General features: G+C 44.3%; 2 protein-coding genes across 5 annotated transcripts in view; one reads left to right on the forward strand and one right to left on the reverse strand.

Annotated features, from left to right (window-relative positions):
* Positions 1–729: 729 nt before the first annotated feature.
* On the reverse strand, positions 730–21,495 carry MCM4 (minichromosome maintenance complex component 4). Of its 2 annotated transcripts, none has more exons than XM_069957600.1 (17): positions 21,415–21,495; positions 14,693–14,766; positions 11,194–11,358; positions 10,494–10,657; positions 10,308–10,409; positions 10,085–10,180; positions 9,850–9,945; positions 8,672–8,810; positions 7,860–8,080; positions 7,269–7,389; positions 6,837–7,096; positions 4,969–5,334; positions 4,725–4,852; positions 4,426–4,633; positions 3,784–4,012; positions 3,235–3,368; positions 730–1,115 (listed from the first exon to the last, which is right to left on the reverse strand). In XM_069957600.1, the coding sequence occupies exons 2-17, from the start codon at positions 14,760–14,762 to the stop codon at positions 1,023–1,025; spliced, it is 2,592 nt and encodes an 863-aa protein (XP_069813701.1). In that variant the 5' UTR covers positions 14,763–14,766; positions 21,415–21,495; the 3' UTR covers positions 730–1,022. The 2 variants fall into 2 exon arrangements, with proteins under 2 accessions (XP_069813701.1, XP_069813700.1); XM_069957599.1 differs by lacking the exon at positions 21,415–21,495 and adding an exon at positions 16,152–16,239.
* Positions 20,930–21,777, forward strand: part of PRKDC (protein kinase, DNA-activated, catalytic subunit) — a 170,729-nt gene continuing 169,881 nt past the window's right edge. For all 3 annotated transcript variants that reach the window (XM_069957596.1, XM_069957597.1, XM_069957598.1), the window contains exon 1: positions 20,930–21,207. In XM_069957596.1, the coding sequence (XP_069813697.1) occupies positions 20,991–21,207 (217 nt within the window). In that variant the 5' untranslated portion in view covers positions 20,930–20,990. The remainder of the gene's footprint in view (positions 21,208–21,777) is intronic.

Below are 21,777 nucleotides of genomic sequence, written 5' to 3' on the forward strand. Positions count from 1 at the left end.
TATCAAACATGGTGTAAAGTGAAACTGGCACAGTTGCCCCTAGCAACCAGATTCCACCTTTCATTTTCCAAAGAGTCTGTGAGGAATGAAAAGTGGAATCTGATTGGTTGCTAGGGGCAACTGAGCCAGTTTCACTTTACATCATGTTTGATATTACACACCTTGGGGGAGATCTAAAGAAAGGTAGTAAAAGCTCAATTTTTGGGTATAATTACTATTTAAAAAGGTCAAAAGGATTGGCTCAAAAATTAATAGAATCCAAGATATTGTGTACATAGCTTAAGGATCTTACTCCCTCTGAGTCATGTGCTCAAACTATCACTTACGGCATATTCTTGCCATGAACATCTTTTAAATTTACCTGAATGCAAGTAGTTAAATGTATGTACTTAAAAGGGGTTGCCTTGTGTTTTGTCATTTAACATACTGTTACATATAAAAAACATACATCCTACGCTTACCTGTCCGTAATTACCCGGTGTTCTGTTGCAGAGACGCTAGAGTCCCCTGCTGACTGCAGAGCCTCCCACTTCCAAAACAAACTTTGCTCAAGAGTGACAGCCCTCTCAGTCAATCACTGACTAAGACAGGACAGCGCAGTGGCCAGTTATGAGCGACGGCTCGCTCAGCCTATCACTGGTTGCTGCGCTTTCCTGGACAACCCCTTTAAACAATGTCAGAGTTCTACGTCAGAAGGGGGGGGGGATGACGATTCTACCATATTGGCAAGTTTATTTATTGCAGGTAACATTTATTTTCCATTTCATAACTTCTACAAGAAAGTAACATTTTTTTAAAAAATACAGTTATCCTGTAATTTTATATCAGCGCTTTGCTTAGTAGCCTAAAACAGATACAGATGAACTATGGCAAACCACTGGTTATTGTGCATGGTATGAATCAACCAATCATACAAGGCAAAATTTATATATACATACACACAGATTCTTGCAAGTGGGGTTTATAACTCCACAGGGTATCACAAATGTGAAACAGCAAACAGTATTGCTGAAATACTTATTTTACAACAAGCGAACAGTCTTCCCAGTCACTGTTAAATAGTCTTCATCTGCCAATGCATGCAAAGCTTCATCAAACATGTCCTTTGTAATAGCCTGTGAAAAAATAGATCAATATCAATAAGAGCAATTCGTCAACTACACCTAGTGGAACCTATGAGTGATAACACCATCAAGATGTCAATGCTTCCACACACTCATATGTCTGTTTTTTTAAGAGTATCCTTTTAAGAATTTTATTTCCTTCACTGACCGAAAATATCTTCCACCAGTCAAGATAACGCTGTCTAAAAATAATGTCAAGATTAGACTAACAAAATATAAGACAGCGCTCTATAGCATAATTCAGACAGGGCTGAAGTGGTGAAAGTAAGCACATAGAACTCTCACCTGAGTAGGTTGTGCTGGTGTAGGGCACAACTCTTACTGATAGCATGTGAATGAACCGCAGCCACCACCAACTAATCCCCACAGGGATGAAAAGACAGTCAGTATCTTCCTCCACTCCAAGATGGGTAAAACAGGCGCAGGTCCAAGGGGTAATAGTGATATAAAATATCATAAAATTTAAAAGAATGCCAGCGACACAACCAGGGCTGTGGAGTCTGAGCTAATTTTGGCTGGAGTCGGAAAAAAATGTACAGACTCAGACTCAAGCTTTAAAAAAATATGTAGAATTGAATTTTAATATGAACTTTACAAGTTTTGCTCATGAATATATTATGAGCAACATTCTAATAGGACACACTGGCCCTATTACATAAGGGTGGTTGGGGAATATATCAGTAATAGGACACTGGCCCTATTACATAAGGGTGGTCGTGGAAAAGTTGTCAGTCCTTATTTGGCAGTGTGTTTCTGAGCTGGAAGAATCCATTGTGTGGGGGGAGATCTGTGCTGTTCTTTTCCTGGATCACTGTATATGAGCAGCAGTGTAATATGAAGATAGCCTGTGTAATATGGAGGAGGAGGAGAATCCATAAGTAGTGTAGCTGTAACCTCTGTCCCCAGTGTGGTGTTTTCTCTCTGGGATTGTGTGTTTTTCTTCCATGTTCTATGGCTGCAGGTGTGTGTGTGTGCGTGTGTGCTATAGCTGCAGCAGGCTGTGTGGGTGTGTGTATGCTATGGCTGCAGCAGGCTGTGTGTGTGCGCGTGCTATTGCGTGCCCCCACAGGGACCTTCTATATCACTATGTGTGACCCCTCTCTATATCACTATGGCAGACCTCTATATTACAGGTATCTGGCATTGTTAGCAGTGTTTCTTTAAGTATGGTGAATATTTAGTTAGAAACATGGAAGACTGTCAGCAGGAAAAGACCACCTGCTCTATTTAGTCTAGTTCTGAGTTGTTCAGGACATAGAGGCTGGAGACTGGCTGCATCCACTACACACAGGAGAAGCGGCTTTATATCTTTCCTTGTTCCCTCAGAAGTTGCCCCAGGATCATGTAGGACATTAGGGAGAAGCTGCTGAGCCAGTGTGATAAATAACTCCCCTGGTATATGACTGGCCATTTATGAAGGAGCAGGAGTCGGAGTTGGGAGTCTGAGCTGATCCTGATAAAAAAACAGGAGTCTGAGTTGGAGTCAGTCCTGATAAAATTCAGGAGTCTGAGTCGGAGCTGCGGCTTACCGACTCCACAGCCCTGGACACAATGAGTTTCAAGACTGGTATGGTCTCTATCAAGTGTCTAATAGACACTTGATAAAGAGCCCGGACCGGTCTTGAAACGCCTTGTGGCTGGTATAATTCTTTTAATAAATTTTATGATATTTTATATCACTATCACCCCTTGGACTTGCGCCTGTTTTACCCATCTTGGAGTGGAGGAAGATACTGAAGATTAGACTATGGAGACTACATCGAATGAGAGACCTCCATTTAGTAGCCAGGGGAACAAGTTAAACAGTAATCAGATGAGTGGATGATTTCAGGTGCAGCAATCGTGATGCTCATGCCTCCTCAACCAATCAGTGGCCAAGTCTGAGGACATGGGAGCAGCCACTGACTGGCTTGTCAGGCTTGCAAAACGCCATGACCCCAGAACCTAAAAGCAACTGCATTGCAGGAAAGTAGTGGAAGGATTCTGGTGGTGGTGCCAGAGCGGCAGGTTCTGGTTACCACTTTTAATCACAAACCCCCGCCCCCCCCCCCCCCCCCCGGCAACCCCTTTAAGAGTAAAGGGAAAGTAAAGAAATGAGTTGTCAACTTACTACATCAGACTGTCCTCTAAGATCCTCAAACAGCTGCTGGTATTTCAAAGCTGGTGTTTTTCCTTTAGACTGGATCAGTTTTTTCAGTGCCTGAGCCAGTTCTTCTTTGCGCTTGCGAGCTGTAGCGCTCATTCCTAGAAAATACAAACACAGGTTGGATTAAGTAGTAAAAAAAAAAAAAAAAAAAAAAAAAAAACACAAGCTCTTTTCACTGTTTTGCATACTGATTGGACAGATAGTAAACATGCACACACACTAGTAACATGTCATGTTTTTGCCTGAATGCTCAGCGGATTTCCCCATTTGGCACCATTTAAAGAGGACCTGTCACCCCCCCCATGCCGGGGTGACAGGTCCTCTTTAAATGTCTGCCTGTCACCCAGGCACGGGGGGTGACAGATTCCCTTTAAATGAAATGCACTGGCCAGACAGTCTGATCAGTTACATCAAATCATGGATGGATTTCATATACATATATGTGTCCTAATCACAGAGTGTGCTACATTCCCATGTTCAAGAGGAGGGAAGTTGGTTAATTAAATACTTTACCTGTAGTAAGAATTGAGATATCTACAATGCCGGTTCTTGGATCTGTAGCAGACTGTTTTAAAGCTTCACGATGGAGACGTTTAGCTTCTTCCACATCAATGGTTTCCACTTTATTGGAAAAGCGCACTTTGGCATGAGCTTCAGAAAGACGGATCAGAGACTCCAACTGCCTTGGATAGGCAGATACCATTCCACGACCACTGCCAATTTTTCTCATGTCCACATAAGCCTTTAAAATAAAAATGGATAAGGGCTTTTTTTAAAGGCTCATTTTTCATCTGAAATTTTGAAAACGTTACAACAGAAGAGGTAGTATTTCTTTTGGTGCAGGAAAACATGTAAAGCCATCATGCGATAGCTGTGTGAAAAACGGTACAATCCTTAGGACATGCAATGGGGCATGCCAGTTTTTCCTGTCCTTTCTGTAAAAATTAAATCAAAAGCATACACAGACTATGCAACTAAATAGAAGCCATATTTCTGCTTCTTATAGAACAGAGCAATAATACAGTTGTGGGCATAATTCTTTTCTGCACTACTTTCTAACTTGTTGCACAAACCCTATAATAAGGTGCTGATTTGTAGAAGTGAGCTTCAATAATACTCTGTAGATAATGTAGGTAAATTACCCATAGTTATTACCTCAATAAGAGCTTGGCTGGCTTCCTCACTTAGTCGTGGCTGGACATAAGTGCGAGCATATGCAATGTAATCTTTTAATACTGCCATATCCAGTTGCTCTTCGTTTAGCTGCTCCTCACTCTGATAATACAAAGCGACAAGATGGTGAGCCAGGCGCCTGTCGTAAGCCTCATCTTGTGGATCCAACATCAAGAATATAAGGTCAAATCTAAGGGAGAAAAAAAATTTATTTACTTTCATGGAACTTACATTTTCTGACACATGATCATTAGCAAGTAGAGAATTCTTAACCAACCTACCTTGATAAAAGGGTGTGTGGAAGTTGGATGTTTTCTATTGTAGTTTTTTTAGGATTCCACTGAGACTCCACAGGGTTTGCCGCCGCTAAAACAGATGTACGTGCATTTAGCTGACAGATTATCCCAGCCTGAAAAGTGGAGAAATGAAAATGGATGTAAGCATATATTTCAGTCTTTATATTAAACACATTGTCATTTAACCATTAACCTTAGTAAAAAATGCTTTAGTAGTATGCATGAATACCTTAGCAATTGATAGGGTCTGCTGTTCCATGACTTCATGAAGTACAGATCTTGTACTCTCATTCATTTTATCAAACTCATCAATGCAACAGATGCCATTGTCACTTAGCACCAGGGCTCCTGTTTGGAGGACCAGCTGTCTTGTCTCTGGATCCTTCATTACATAGGCTGTTAACCCTACAGCACTCGAACCCTTCCCAGAAGTATACTGGCCTCTAGGTACAAGGTTGTACACGTACTGTAGAAGCTGAGATTTACTTGTGCCGGGATCACCACACAGAAGAATATTAACTTCAGCTCTGAACTTTCCTCTTCCTGTATGACTGAAATCCTTCCGTGTGCCACCAAACAACTGCAGCAAAATCCCCTGCACAGACAGAAGTTATAAAATGAATTACTACACGTATTAAAGAGATATTCTAGAAGTAGCTAAACATATGTGCTTTCTTCCCAAAACCGTACCACCCATGTCCAGTTCCAGTGCATGTGTGATACTGCAGCCCAGTTCCAGTTAAAGACTTGTAATACCACAAAACCTGAGGACCAGTGGTGACGTTTTTGGAAAACCACCATGTTTTTCTAATCCTGGACAACTGCTTTAAAGTGTCACTGTAGTTTACAATTTTTTATTTTTTTTTGCAGAAATCAATAGTACAGGCGTTTAAGAATCTTTGTAATTGGGTTTATTAGGCAAATATGGCATTATCTGCATTTAAAAAAAAACAAAAAAAATAAAAACCTTTCCCCAGGTCACCCCCTCCCTCCTCTCTTCCATTCACTGCTCATCAGGAAATCCCGACTCTTTTACATCTGTCAGCCCTGTGTAACCTATGGAGAGGGGAGGAGGGAGATTAGTCGGCAGCAGAGAACAAAAGGATTACACAGTGTGGAACTGTGTGAAAGCCGGTATTCAGAGGTCAGTGCTGACTGTCAGAGGAGATAGCCGGTGATGTAGCTGTAAATTGATTTTGTTGTCCTGTTTTTGCGCCTTATCTCCCTCCACCCCTCCCCTCTCCATAAGAGAACAATGAAGATGGGGGGGAGCTTTAAACTGCTTTTTCATGATAAAAATGCATTTAGTTAATAAACCCAATTACAAAGTTTAACCCTTTCATGACCTGGGGTAATTGATTCCTTAATGCCCAGGTCGTTTTTGGACATCAGCTTATGGGATCATAATGATCCTATAAGCTGAGGTCCCTATGTCTGCCCCCTTTTCTCTGTCCTCTGCTGCTGTCACAATCTTGCGGCAGGCGAGAGAGGGAAGGGAGCAGATCGCACGCCCTGCTTCCCTCCCTCGCCAGCATCCATAGCTAGGAAACCGGAAGCCTGAGGCTTTCGGTTTCCATGGCTACCATAGGGGTTTCTGTGATCACTTCACAGAGCCCCAATGGACACCGGACAGAGAATTCTCCCTCTGTTGAGGGAGAATTCTCGGTCAGGAGCCGTATAGACCGCAGTATCTATAGGGTTAACTCTCAGCACCGGACTGTGGCACTGATAGCCGGGACCCTCCATGGATGACACAGGCGCAGCTTCTGTGCCTGTGTTATTCTCTATCGTACATTAACGTCGCTGCAGCCTCAGGCATAGGCTGCAGCTACGTTTATTTACTGTGCAGCGGCTTGAGGGGGTTAAAATCGCCTGTACTTGATTTCTGCAAAAAAATTTGATAGTGACACTAACCCTTTTTTACTGCCAAGGACAAGCATAAGATGCTGTATGAGCAGGAAACACGTCCACTCACTCTCTGCATAAATTCAGGATATGTCACATATGTCTGTTCTGCAACAGTTATAGTTAGGTTGCATCCATATAGCAAAATTTCCTTGCTTTAGGATGCAAACCAAAACGGTTTCCAATACAAACCTTTTTAATGTCTTCATGCTCATATATACTTGGTGCTAAAGCAGCAGCAAGCCTTTCATAGATGTCAGGCTTAGCAGCCAGTTCCTTTAACATTTGTACACGTTCCTCAGTGAACATCTTTTGCTCAGTATCCTCATCGATTCCATGCAGACGCTTGGAGTCAGTCTTTCGGTAATGGATGACATCAATATGAGTCTTATATACAGATTTGACATTTCGAACTTTGGGGTTTACGCGAATGGGGACTGCTCTGTAAATACCTACAATTAAACAAATTAATGTTAAACTTTCCAATAAAATGAGAATCTATTAGAATACTTTTTACCAGTGTGAGCTATTTTTGATAGATCTCTGCATTGTATCATCAATGTTAAATTATGTAAATATATAACACATGACCTTACATTTTAAGTGTAAGACCTCAGTACATACCTGTCACATTGACCCTATCTCCTGGCTGCACTTTATCCACCAAGTCATTGTGTCCATATAAAATGATAGTATGAGGAGTCTGTCCAGCTGGCATATCTTCAGGAGACTCTTGTAGCTTTATCTACAAAGTAGTAACACCAATATCAAATGCAAAGTCAAGACTAAGCTTTGATATATATTATAAAAACCTTACAGCTGCAAAAAAAATGGACTGGCTGTGTTTTCAACCCTTTACTGTATTTTTTACATGGTGTAGTTATGTAACTTTGTTGTGCAACAGTAGACACTGTATACAGTTTTGTTGCAAGCTGCTGCAGCTGAGTGAAGTTAATAACCATCACTTGTGGCACTGGACACTACGGTACAACTATGTATAGATTTTTTTTTACCCATGGAACGAACACACTGAATGTTTCTTTAATTAAAGCCAAAAGCAAATTGCTCATACACTGTATTGGCTGTCGCATTTAGCAAAACTCTATTTAATGCAGCCTATACAAGACAAATCTGCTGGTCTAGCCCCAAGTAAAATGTAGAATGTACAAAATACTTTCAAGTAATGCAATACATACAGAAAATAAGTTGGCCTACCATTTGTTTGTCTGAAAACATGGATCGATTGTGTATCAACGCCATGCTGTGTGTGGTGTTACAGTGTTTGCAGACAGATGGCTCAGCAATGCGACCTCTGTCGATCTCCACTCTTGTGCTAAAGGAGCACACTTGACATTTAAAGAAAGCCTCTTGCATCTCTGGGATAATCTGTGATGTTCTGATGACCATTCCGCCAATCGTGATCAACTGATCAATATCTGCAACAGAAAAGTAAAAAAAAACTTCTAGTAAAATACTCAGTTACAATTGAACAGTCTGCTAATACAAATGATAAAGAGTGGGGGGAAAAAATTTATTTAGCCAAATGCAAGGTTTTTTTTTTTTTTATTAGGCTTAATAGTTTTTAAACTTTCTATAAAAAAAAAAAAACAAACCCTCCAAGTGTCCTTATCGACCATGAAAGCCTGAATTCAGCATTAACCCCTTAGTGAGCAGACAAATTTTAGTTTTTGCACTTTTTTTCTCCTCATGTTTAAAAGGCCATAGCGCTTACATTTTTTTTTTTTCACATACAGACCCATATGAGGTCTTTTTTTGTGACAATTTAACATCAATGCCAATTTTCCCATAAAATATGCTGCAAGACTTGTCAGCACAATCTCACACAGGCAACTAATTTTTTTTTTTTTAACTATTCTGATCCGTCTAACGCTTTTATTATTTGGTCAATGGGGCTATTTGAGGCATCATTTTGAGAAAATTTTCAAATTGCACAGCTTCCTCCAATTGTTTACTCCTTACTACTTTTTTTGGGGGGGTATTTGTACATTGTTTACAGCAAACATTACCTTCAGGATTCAAACTCCTCATATTTCTTGTCTTTAAAGCATTATAAGGTCTCACTTGAATCTGATGTTCCAAGATAGAATCAGGGTAACGCTCAAAGAAAAGCTGGTTAACTGCCATATCAAAGGTTGGAATAACTTCCTAGAAAAATACAAATGAATTATTTGGTCACAACAGAAATGGATGAAAGACATGACTAAAAAGGTGGTTAATTCTATTTAAGGATACATGCTTTTTTTAACATGCTAGAGGCAGTAACAGGAGGCTATCACTAAGGAAAGATTGCTGCAATCCAATGATCCAAATACTCATGATGCACATTATAACCCACCAATTTTCCTTTGAGCATAAATGGGGGACAAATATTTCCTTATCCCACACTAGAAGTTGATTCTCAATTATCACAACTTCTGATGTCATACTTTAAAGGGAATGTGTCACCTACATTTTCAGATATACTAAAACTTGATGTTTTAATCTAATCTGTTTCTAGTTTTACTAATTTTTATTTCACTTTTTGTACATTGTTCTGGGAGCTACTATCTTGCCTCAGCTGTGTAACAGCATTTGGTGACATGTTTTAAAGCAAGCCTTGTGGACATGGACAATAGACAGTTTGTTACCTTGGGAAGAAGGTGAAACATTACTGATAATGCTCTGACACCTTTGAAAAGGTAATACAACAGGGAACTGCTATTGTCTCCTCTATCCACTGGTGTCACATGTTGCTGCAATGCTGTATAGATCACTTTACAGCAGCCCCCTTTTTATCACAACAGACAAAACAGTTTTAGCCCCAGTGGTGAGAATGAAAACTGCAAGATATCAGTATTTTATAATACAGATAGAATAGAAAGTTAGAAAAAAAAGTCAAAAAATTCTCAAAAAAATGTTTAACGTAAACATTTAAACAATAAGTATTTTTGTGACTTGACATTTCCTTTCACTACACAGATTTATTATGTCACTTGGAGTCAACTAGAGCAGCATGCAGCACTAATGCTGTCAAAATTCGTCCATATGTCACATCTGGCACACTGGCTAGGTTTATAAAAATGAAGCCACTACGCAGAAGTTGAGACTTAACCACCTATTTGTTTTAACTAAACATGAGCTGTATAAAATTAATACTACACACAAATTAAATGGGGAAAAAACAGACTATTAAATGCATGATTACCTGTGGATAGCAAACTAGTTGTCTGTAGAGATCTTGGTCAAACTGTCTCAAATGCTCACAATCAATATTTAAGAATGGATCTCCAACCACATTGATCTATACATATTGGAAAACGAAAAAAAAGGGGGATGGGATGGGTTGGGTTAGGTATGTAGAATAGCATTATTAACTTTAAAGGTTTCATGACATTTATAGAAACATACATGCTGATGGAAATATCAAGTTTTCCCCTTACCTCCTCGAGACGCTGCATGTAAATAGGCTCATTCAAATCCAAGCCAACATTGTCCTCCTCTTTGGCAGAAGGATCAATAAACCGCTGGATAAAACGCTACAAAAAAAAAAATTAAAATATTTTGCTCAGTGTGAAAACCTTCCCACACCCTGCCCCCCAAAGAAGTTAAGTTTTTACAAAAACTAAAACAAGCTTTGTAGCAGTCCTTTCAATGTTCACTCACCTGGAATTTTTCCCTGCATGTAATGACATTGACATCAGTTCCCCAAATCACCAGCTTTTGTTCCATAGATTGGTCACTTGTCACCAGCTCCTCTGCAGCAGGCTGCAAATACAGAAAAGCTTATTGTAGAGAAAGGAAAGACATAATATAGCATTAACATTGCTAAATAAACAGTGATAGGCCCACCTGGTCCGACTGCAAATCCACCTGCTTTAGTTTGCGAGCTGATCCCAGATCGGGCCTTTGCCTTGCAGGAGTGCCTCGGATACCACTCCTAGGTGTTCCCTCTACTCTAGAACTTGGAGTTCCATATGTCAAAGGAGAACTCAAGTCAAGTTCACTTTGAGCAACTGCAATTTCATAGAAGAGCAATAAGTTTACCTTATTAACATTATTAAAGAGTATCTTCTATTTAAAAAAAAACATTTCACAGCAGTTCCCCATTGTCATTAAAGGGGTAGTGCGGCGCTAAACAATTATTCACTAAATAAAACACATTACAAAGTTATACAACTTTGTAATGTACACAGGAACATGGGGAAGGGGGCAATTCACTAACATAACATACCTTACAAAGTTGCATAACTTTGTAATGTGTGTTATTTAGGGAATAATTGTTTAGCGCTGCACTACCCCTTTAATCTTTGTCCAGGAAGCTCCATAGACTTAAAATGCAGCATTCTAGACAACATTGCTGCAAACCATGGTGTGCGAAATGTGCCGTTATGCACTTTTCCAGGCTCGTTCTTATCTGTAGGGTTCTTAGCAGTAAGACCCCCTACAATCAAAACTTTTGACATGCCAGTAGGGTTTTGTTTTTTGTTTTTTTAAGACAGGTACTCTTTAAATAGGTGCACAAAATTGATCTACAAATATCTAAACATACTTGAATGCCGTGATGGTGCTGGGCTGGAAAATAGCAGTTCTTGTCCACTGGGACTCTGGAGATCACCAGATGGTGAGGTTGGCATGGGCAGAAGTTCACCAATTGATGTGGAGTCCTCGGTCCTTCTTCTCTGGGATGGAGGAGAGTGAACTTCCTCACTTCGAGCTTAAATAAAAGTATAAAAGCAATTAGCCCAAGACTTTAGGTTACAATACCACTGCTTTCCTCTGATCTACAGCTCAAGTAACAAGGCTGAACGCTGAAAAATCTAGACGGGACGATCAAAAAGTTGCCTAAGCACACAAAACCTGTACAATATTCACAAAGCAAAGTAGTTTTTAGGCTGCTTATAAATCCAACCAATTTTAGTCTGATAACAGACTTCAATTTAATCTCACATTATGTCAAAATCATTGGAAGGGTCCATTCACACATACAGAATCTTCTGCAGATCTTGTACATGGGAATGGTCCCTAATAGTCTCAATTTGAAGCACACAGATCTTAACACCTATGCACACTAAGTTGCGTATGATGGGTAGGACAAAATGACACTGTGTACATGAGAACACACAAAAAAACCCTTAACAATCACTGATAAGTAACAATGGGGAAGAGGGGGAGCGGGTTTAATATACAGTATGTCACTGTCAAATTTCTAGAAATGATACAGGGAAAAAAAAGAGCACCAGCCAAACATCTTCACAGCGGTCCATAACTACCACAAAAGCAAGACACCAAAGGTGCCCCGTAATTCACACATGCAAGTACAGTGCTGCTCACCATTATTGCCACCCCTTTACCATGGACTGTACAATATCTTCACAAATAAACGTACCAACGTTATATCTTCAGGAGGTTTTAATTCTTGATTCAAAGTAATAAAATATTTTTCAGCTTACATGTTGTAATTTCGGAGAAGTAACAGCCTGTGCAGCAATAAAGGCACCACCCTAGCTAATACTTCGTTGCACAGCCTCCAAACATTTCTTGTAGCCATCTATAAGCATCTCCCACTCTTCCTATGCAGTTTGTTCATCTTAAGTATTTTCAGGGTTCTTTTTCCCCAATGGCAGAATTCAGCTCAGCACAAAGATTTTTAATGGGATTGAGGTCAGGACTTATTGCTGGTCATTTAAAACAGTCCATCTTTCTTTTTCAACCATTCCTCTGTATTTCTGGATATGTGCTATATAGGTTGGCTTCTCCCAGTTTCCCAGCACCTGGGAAGGAGCGGACTTCAAAGCCTGCAGACTGATGAGCAAAATGCAGATTGGAAAAAAGGGAATCACTTAGTTCCTACTGTGAATTCGCTCATCTCTATTTTTTTCCATAGCCTTCTCCCATAAAGCTGTGCTTGATTTGGTGTGCATCCTATGGTACTTCAGGTCTTTGGAGGTTTTTTTCCACCATTCTCATCAACCTTCCAAGACATCTCAGGAAGGGGTACTTGATGGTTCCATGCTTGGCAAACTTCTTAACATTGCACACTGTAGGAACTGGGATACAAAGGTCTTTGGAGATTGCCTTATAACCTTTGGAAGTCTTGTGTTCGCTAATAGTAGTTGGGCCCAACATGTGGCTTTTTATTTTATTAACTTTAGTCATCATTGGCTTGTGTCAAATTAACACATTTAACACAATGGTACATTTGCTTTAAATGTAAAGGGTGCCAATAACATAGCCACTCCAAATTTCATGTTTTTTACTTTATTTTTATTCCCAAAATTTTTGGTTTAAAATTTTTCAAATTTGTTATTTTGTAAATCTAGCACTCAAAAGAACAACAACAACAACTTGTATAGTGCCAACAGATTCCGCAGCGCTTATTTAAATATATAAATACATTACAGGTTATATATTAAATTATACAATAAATAAATTAAAATACCGAATTAGAGACCTGCTCCCAAGAGCTTACAGGCTAGGATGACTGGGAGTAACACGACAGGCAACAAATGCTTTATTCGTTCCAGTCATTATACATAGAATCTTTAAGTGCCTATAGGTGACTGGGCAAGCCAGTAACAAGCCATTTTCTGAGCTCAGATAACAAGCACAGTGTACCTAGCACCGAAGAAGTTAGAGAGAGGATGGAGAAGGCATAGCAGAGGGAGACGAGATTACATAAGGTTATAAGCGCGCCTGAAGAGATGGGTCTTCAGGGCACGCTTGAAACTGGGGATGTTGGAAATAAGTCTGAGGTCTTTGGGAAGGGAGTTCCAGAGAACTGGTGCAGCACGAGAGAAGTCTTGGAGGCGGGAATGAGAGGTTCTGATTATAGAAGATGTTAGTGTAAGATTCGCAGAACGCAGAGCACGGGAAGGATGGTAGGTGGAGAAGAGGGAGGAGATGTAAGGAGGGACAGAGTTGAGGAGAGCTTAATGGGCGAGGGTGAGGAGTTTGAACTGTGTTCTATATTTTCAATATTTTTTTCAGGAGAAATTCCACATTATATACTTAAAATTCATGGGTGACAATGTCTGTATAGGCACACCACATATATGTCCCTTCCGGCCTTCCAAGAGCTTCCCAATACCAGACCATGATATCTTTAATCCTAATATACACTATCCCTTAACCCATACAGACATTCTTTTATTCTTTTTTTCAGGCATCTTTCATATATCTTTTGCTCATGTTGGGCATTTGTATATCCCCATATTATTGCTTTATGGCCACAATACTCTGTTTATCTACATGGAACACAGCACCGGAACAGAGAACATATGCGCCAATATGGTTTGCACTCCATCTAACCTAGCCACAATGTCACTGTGACTCACTTAAGGTACCAGTAAAGATCATGCATGTCCAGACTTTAAAGGGGTTTAGCACCGATGCCAAGCAGAATCAGCTCTGCATCACTGTCCCCTACTGAGCTTCCACACATCTTCAGGGCTTGTGGACCGTCCCTGGAGACATGTGGAAGCTAAGTAAAAGACAGTAAAAAAAAAAAAAAAAAAAAAATGCCCTCCAGCTCCCTAGGATTTCCGACAACCACCCTCAGAGTGGCAGTCAGGAACCTAGGCAACCAGCTAACACTATAGGGAGATGAAGAGGCCAAACTACATATGCAAAGCATATACAAAATTGCGTTTTGCATTCTCCATCAGCTAACAAAAGGTTAGGTGATGAGAAGATCCCTTTAACATAGGAGGTTTGAAGTATAGTTTTAAAGATATCTACAAGGGTTGTGATCACAAGCTTATTTGCAATATACTCTGCTTTATTTTATTTCTTTTTACAATTTCCATGTTTAAATCAATGTTTCACATATGACCATGCAGATATTTAATCTATTCTCTGTTCACAAAAAAAAAAAATTCCAAATACAGGAGGTCCCAGTCCTTTGTTCGCTCATGCAAAGAAAGCCCAGTTCATCATGCAGGTTATATACCAACTAAAGGCAATTTGACATACTAAATACCGCAACCAATACTGCGAGAAAATAAAATAAAAATACTAAACATTGTATCCTAAAATTAGGAATGACTTACGGGTGGGAGGATTGCTGCCTCGTCCTCGCTTGTTCCTTCTGCGGCTTGGTGTGGATGTTGGGGAAGACATGTTGCTGGAGAAGAGAAAAACAGAATGATGTTGCCAAGGATAAAATGAAGGGGATCTTATAGATACACTATCACTGTATAAATAAACACAACTTACTTCATCATATTCAAGATGCTTAAAGGGGTTATCCAGCGCTACAAAAACATGGCCACTTTCCCCCTACTGTTGTCTCCAGTTTGGGTGGAGTTTTGAAACTCAGTTCCATTGAAGTAAATGGAGCTTAACTGCAAACCACACCTGAACTGGAGACAACAGTAGGGGGAAAAGTGGCCATGTTTTTGTAGTGCTGGATTACCCCTTTAAACTCCTAACTTGCAGTTGTTTCAGTCTCACTGCGGGTTCTGAGGTTACCATGTCCTGATGCTACATAAAGTCCTATAACACAATTTTAAGGGGGTTGTCCAGCGGAAATCTTTTTCTTTCAAATGAACTTGTGTCAGAAAGTAACAGATTTGTAGTTTACTTCTAGTAAAAAAAATCTCAAGCCCTCCCATACTTATAAGCTGCTGTATGTCATGCAGGAAATTATTTATTTTCAGTCTGACAGTGCTCTCTGCTGACCTCTCTGGCCAAAACAGGAACTGACCATAGCAGAAGAGGTTTTCTATGGGACAAAGTTCCCATCCCGGCCAGAGATGGCAGCAGAGAGCAGTGTCAGACTGAAAATAAAACATTTCCTGCATGACATACAGCAGCTAATAAGTATGGGAGAACTGGAGATTTTTTAAAAGAAGTAAATTACAAATTATATAAAACTTTCTGATATCAGTTGATTTGAACGAAAAAGATTTTCACTGGACAACCCCTTTAAATACACTACATAACTCCATTGTGACCGTTTTGTTAGAAACAGTAACCCTTATATAGCATTCCTCCCTATAAGGAAAAGTCTACGGGACTTGAAAATTGATAGAAAGAATAAATTACAAAGGTAATATGGTGAAACGACTGGAGAAAAATGTCTGAAATATGCTATAAGTGTGAATGAGGCCTCAGTATTCAGACACAGCCATAGGCACACTATCTGGCACAGAGTCTGTGCTGAAAGCCCAGAGAAGAGGCACACAACTGTACACTACACCGGGCACTGACAACTCTGCAACTCCCTGAAAATTGGGTATGCTGGGAGTTGTAGTTCTACCACAGCTGAAGCGTCACATATTAAGGAACTCAGTGTAACAATGAAAAGTATTGAGACTGACACACACATGCTCTTCTATGGATGACATCACCACAGTAATGCTACTACACTAATAGCAGGCTCATCTCATCTACAGCACAGGAATGCCCACTGCTGGGGCTTGTGGTTCTCCTAAACTGCTCTAACAATAAGAAGCTTTATGACAACCCTTGCCGTAAGTCTGGCCGTACCGTCCCCCGGACACTCACCCGTGGACCCGGTGCCGTTAGCAGGAATAGCAGTCTCTCTCACGCTGCTGTCCGGCTGCTGATGCTCCTTCTCCCGCCAGAAGAATTCGCGCCAATCCGAACGTCACGTGACAGGTTTCGCGGGAATTTTCATCTCCGTACAGCGATTGGGAGGAATGTTCCACAGAAGGAGGGGAGGGTGGGGGGATTTAAACTACTTAAAAAGCACGACTTCTCCAACCAAAACACTAACGAGGATAGGGGTGGAAAATACGAATAGCCAGTTTTACGCCCAATTACTTTTTGTTGTGAAAAGAGGTTATAAAATAGCAGAACGTGTGTTTTATTTCCCGAGTGGTACAGTCGCCTTCACTTCCGGCTTCTGCCTGACAACAAAGCTGAGTGTGAGGCGGCTTGTGCTCAGTGCTGGGGAGCCGGCTACTTCCGCTGTTACAAATGATACGGAAGCCGGCTGGGCCCCGCTCTGCACATTTACTAACATTCTAGATTAGGGATGAGGAGCCCTAAGACCTTCTACACATCAACAATCCCAGCAGGCCTGGTCAGCCAAAGCCGGGGCTCTTCCCGTCCAGGCATGATGGGATTTGTAGTTTTTTTTTATTTTTTTTTTTATAACTGAGCGGGCTGCACGATGTCTGTCCTTCTATATCAGGGATGGGGAACCTAAGGCCCTCCAACTGCTGCAAAACTACAATTCCCATCATGCCTGGTATAGAGCTTTAGCTGCCCAGGCACGATGGGAATTGTAGATTTGCAACAGCTGAAGGGCCAAAGGTTCCCCATCCCTGTTCTATACCATCTGTGCTTGTAATCCAAATCCACTCTAAAACCAAAGCAAATTTTCCCATAAGAAATCATAGAAATGCAGACAACTGGTTCCACAACCCAAAAATAAAAATTTATTATTCTGAATAACATGTAAGACAAATGAAACAAATATTCAGAAACAGCAGAATATGTGATATTATAAGTTACTGTACAGTAATGGAGAGGATGGGAAACACAAGGGCGGACAGAGACTGCAAGGAGCATGAAGGAATGAGCAGGACAGATGTGGGCACATACATGCAGCACTCTCTGTCCGGGGAGAGAGAGGTTACAGCTATGGAGAGATTATCTCCTGTCCTGTCTCCTGATGTAAGCCCCAGCCTGAAGTGGATCTGCTATGATTTGGAAGGTCACAATAGTGGTAAAAGGAAGAGGTTGGTGGGATTTGTCGGGCGCAAACACCCCTTTTGGAACACCGGCCACGTTCCCCTGTTCCTTCTCTAAATGAAGAGAACTCCTGGCACTGGTGTGAAGTCAAATTCAGGCTTTTATTTGATGCAACGCGTTTCGAGGGTGCAATCCCCTCTTCATCAGAGATGCAGGACATTGGGGGGGGGGGGGGGGGGTTCAGGAAGAAAACGTATCCTGTATTGATGCATTATGTTAAATGAAACCTATTTTAAATGTACAAGCATTTCTTAGGGTGCCTTCACATGTACTGGACAATCCGCAGCGGATTTCACACTGTGGATCCAATGCCATTCATCCCTAGAGATGAGCAAATCAGGTTCGGGTTCAAGTCCATCCGAACCCGAACTTTCGGCATTTGATTAACTGGGGCTGCTGAACTTGGATAAAGCTCTAAGGTTGTCTGGAAAACATGGATACAACCAATGACTATATCCATGATTTCCACATAGCCTTAGGGCTTTATCCAACTTTAGCAGCCACCGCTAATCAAATAGCGAAAGTTTGGGTTCGGATCGACTCGAGCATGCTCCAGGTTCGCTCATCTCTAGAGAGCACATACTCGCAGTGGGATTGACATCCTGCTGTGAGTACCGCCCGCGGCCAAGAGCATACATTACCTGCTTGGTGCCGCGGCTGCAGTTGAGGGTCCCGGCTCCCATCGGTCCAGCTCAGCCAATCAGTGGCTGCCTCACATGCAGCCGCGGTGGCAAGCAGGTTATGTATGCTCTTGGCTGCGGGGTGTTAACTTAAATATTTACAGCGGGATGTCAATCCCGCTGCGAGTATGTGCTCTTATAGGGATGAATGGCACCGGATCCACAGCGCATTTCGCAGCGTTAAATCCACTGTGAATCCAGTACGTGTGAAGGCACCCATAAAATGTAATGAGAAATACAGACTGGTTAATCGCACTGCGCTGCTTTGTTTGATAACCTGTTGCCCTTGGTTACGTCCCGCCAGGCATACATTAGCTTGCATCCCTCACGTTCAGGTCACATGATCTGTCCCATCAGTACTGGTAGTTTGTTTTCACTTCACATGCAGCAAGGGGGATTGTGGGGGCAATGAGGTAAGGAGGGCAGCAGTATTTTCTATATAACTGCAGCACTATATATAAAGCTTTCTGGCTACAGAGTACTTCAGGGAAAAAAAACAAAAAACATTTTTATTGAAGGTAGTAAAAGAAAGTATCCAGAGTGGCTATTGTTACCGTGCTGCCCTATAGGGTTAATACACCAGTGTTACCATGTGACCAAGTCACAGCACATTATTGTTAGTATCTATTGCATTGGTTTGTCTGAGAAGAAAAACATATTGTAATAAATGCAATTCAGTCGGTCGGGAAGGAGTGAAGGGCAGAGGATGATGTCTTGTAATGCTGTGCAGTATTGGGGGTCAGGACTATGGTAACTGCAGGACGCCCCGCGCTGTATTTACTCATTGTGTGACTGGACTCCCCAGCGCCCCCTGCTGTTCCTGTGTCTGACCGGACTCCCCAGCGCCCCCTGCTGTTCCTGTGTGTGACCGGACTCCCCAGCGCCCCCTGCTGTTCCTGTGTGTGACCGGACTCCCCAGCGCCCCCTGCTGTTCCTGTGTGTGACCGGACTCCCCAGCGCCCCTGCTGTTCCTGTGTGTGACCGGACTCCCCAGCGCCCCCTGCTGTTCCTGTGTCTGACCGGACTCCCCAGCGCCCCCTGCTGTTCCTGTGTGTGACCGGACTCCCCAGCGCCCCCTGCTGTTCCTGTGCGTGACCGGACTCCCCAGCGCCCTCTGCTGTTCCTGTGCGTGACCGGACTCCCCAGCGCCCCCTGCTGTTCCTGTGCGTGACCGGACTCCCCAGCGCCCCCTGCTGTTCCTGTGCGTGACCGGACTCCCCAGCGCCCCCTGCTTTTCCTGTGTGTGACCGGACTCCCCAGCGCCCCCTGCTGTTCCTGTGTGTGACCGGACTCCCCAGCGCCCCCTGCTGTTCCTGTGTGTGACCGGACTCCCCAGCGCCCCCTGCTGTTCCTGTGTGTGACCGGACTCCCCAGCGCCCCCTGCTGTTCCTGTGTGTGACCGGACTCCCCAGCGCCCCCTGCTGTTCCTGTGTGTGACCGGACTCCCCAGCGCCCCCTGCTGTTCCTGTGTGTGACCGGACTCCCCAGCGCCCCCTGCTGTTCCTGTGTGTGACCGGACTCCCCAGCGCCCCCTGCTGTTCCTGTGTCTGACCGGACTCCCCAGCGCCCCCTGCTGTTCCTGTGTCTGACCGGACTCCCCAGCGCCCCCTGCTGTTCCTGTGTCTGACCGGACTCCCCAGCGCCCCCTGCTGTTCCTGTGTCTGACCGGACTCCCCAGCGCCCCCTGCTGTTCCTGTGTCTGACCGGACTCCCCAGTGCCCCCTGCTGTTCCTGTGTGTGACCGGAATCCCCAGCGCCCCCCTGCTGTTCCTGTGTCTGACCGGACTCCCCAGCGCCCCCTGCTGTTCCTGTGTCTGACCGGACTCCCCAGCGCCCTCTGCTGTTCCTGTGTGTGACCGGACTCCCCAGCGCCCCCTGCTGTTCCTGTGTGTGACCGGACTCCCCAGCGCCCCTGCTGTTCCTGTGTGTGACCGGACTCCCCAGCGCCCCCTGCTGTTCCTGTGTGTGACCGGACTCCCCAGCGCCCCCTGCTGTTCCTGTGTCTGACCGGACTCCCCAGCGCCCCCTGCTGTTCCTGTGCGTGACCGGACTCCCCAGCGCCCTCTGCTGTTCCTGTGTGTGACCGGACTCCCCAGCGCCCCCTGCTGTTCCTGTGTGTGACCGGACTCCCCAGCGCCCCCTGCTGTTCCTGTGTCTGACCGGACTCCCCAGCGCCCCCTGCTGTTCCTGTGTCTGACCGGACTCCCCAGCGCCCCCTGCTGTTCCTGTGTGTGACCGGACTCCCCAGCGCCCCCGGCTGTTCCTGTGTGTGACCGGACTCCCCAGCGCCCCCTGCTGTTCCTGTGGTGACCGGACTCCCCAGCGCCCCCTGCTGTTCCTGTGTGTGACCGGACTCCCCAGCGCCCCCTGCTGTTCCTGTGTGTGACCGGACTCCCCAGCGCCCCCGGCTGTTCCTGTGTGTGACCGGACGCCCCAGCGCCCCCGGCTGTTCCGGGGTGTGACCGGACTCCCCAGCGCCCCCTGCTGTTCCGGTGTGTGACCGACTCCCCAGCACCCCCTGCTGTTCCTGTGTGTGACCGGACTCCCCAGCGCCCCCGGCTGTTCCTGTGTGTGACCGGACTCCCCAGCGCCCCCTGCTGTTCCTGTGTGTGACCGGACTCCCCAGCGCCCCCTGCTGTTCCTGTGTGTGACCGGACTCCCCAGCGCCCCCTGCTGTTCCTGTGTGTGACCGGACTCCCCAGCGCCCCCGGCTGTTCCTGTGTGTGACCGGACTCCCCAGCGCCCCCTGCTGTTCCTGTGTGTGACCGGACTCCCCAGCGCCCCCGGCTGTTCCTGTGTGTGACCGGACTCCCCAGCGCCCCCGGCTGTTCCTGTGTGTGACCGGACTCCCCAGCGCCCCCTGCTGTTCCTGTGTGTGAAGCGCCGCCTTGTTTCTTGGCTGTGTTTCCCGCCTCTCCTGTCACAGCCGTGTGAGGCTGCTGACATGTCGTCGTCCGGCGCGGGGACATCCCGTTCTGATGGAGGAGATGGAGAAGCACCCGACAGCCCGCTTGATCCAGCTGGCGGTGTCCTGGCCGGCCTTACCGAACTACACCGCCTGCTCGGCAGCAGGGAGCCCGGGTCTTGTGAGGCGGCCCTCGGCCTCCTGCGCAGCTTGGGAGAGGAGTGTGTGATCTGTGCGCCGGGGAGCAGCGTGCTGGGTGTGTGCAGACAGAGCCGCCTGATACACCGGGCTGGGTGTGTGCAGAGCCGCCTGATACACCGGGCTGGAGCGCTTATAGAGCGGACACAGAGGGCTGGCGGCTGCTGTCACACTGCAAGTCCTAACATGTCCACACTAGACGGGGATGATGGGAGTTGTAGTGCCACAGCAGCCTGATAGCTCGGGTGGAGAGCACTGCTTTTACCTCAGCTCTGCCACTCATTCTCCACACAGTACATGGACTCTATATCAAACATGCTGTAACGTAGACCTGGCTCAGTTGCCCCTAGCAACCAATCAGATTCCACCTTTCATTTTCCAACGAGTCTGTGAGGAATGAAAGGTGGAATCTGATTGGTTGCTAGGGGCAACTGAGCCAGTTTCACTTTACACCATGTCTGATAAATCCCCCCCTAGTGTCTCCTCCATACTACCACCTCTATAGGCTCTCCTGCTGTTATGTTACATCTCTGGTAGATATTGTACTAAGCAACACCTTTACATCTGAAGAATAGCCCCTGCTTGTGGTATACATGAGGAAACCTGCTCAGCGGTGTGCCAACATATA

This window comes from Dendropsophus ebraccatus, chromosome 2, assembly GCF_027789765.1.
Source record: "Dendropsophus ebraccatus isolate aDenEbr1 chromosome 2, aDenEbr1.pat, whole genome shotgun sequence".
In the NCBI taxonomy this organism is placed as follows: Eukaryota; Metazoa; Chordata; class Amphibia; order Anura; family Hylidae; genus Dendropsophus; species Dendropsophus ebraccatus.

Bases quoted from the DNA above. Each gene is read 5' to 3' on its own strand.
- MCM4 (XM_069957600.1), bottom strand. From the start codon at position 14,762: ATGTCTTCCCCAACATCCACACCAAGCCGCAGAAGGAACAAGCGAGGA. The intron at 8,811-9,849 runs GTAATCATGCAT...GTATTTTTCTAG, and splicing joins AACTAGTTTGCTATCCACAG to GAAGTTATTCCAACCTTTGA. The intron at 8,081-8,671 runs GTAATGTTTGCT...TTTCTGTTGCAG, and splicing joins GAGGAGTTTGAATCCTGAAG to ATATTGATCAGTTGATCACG.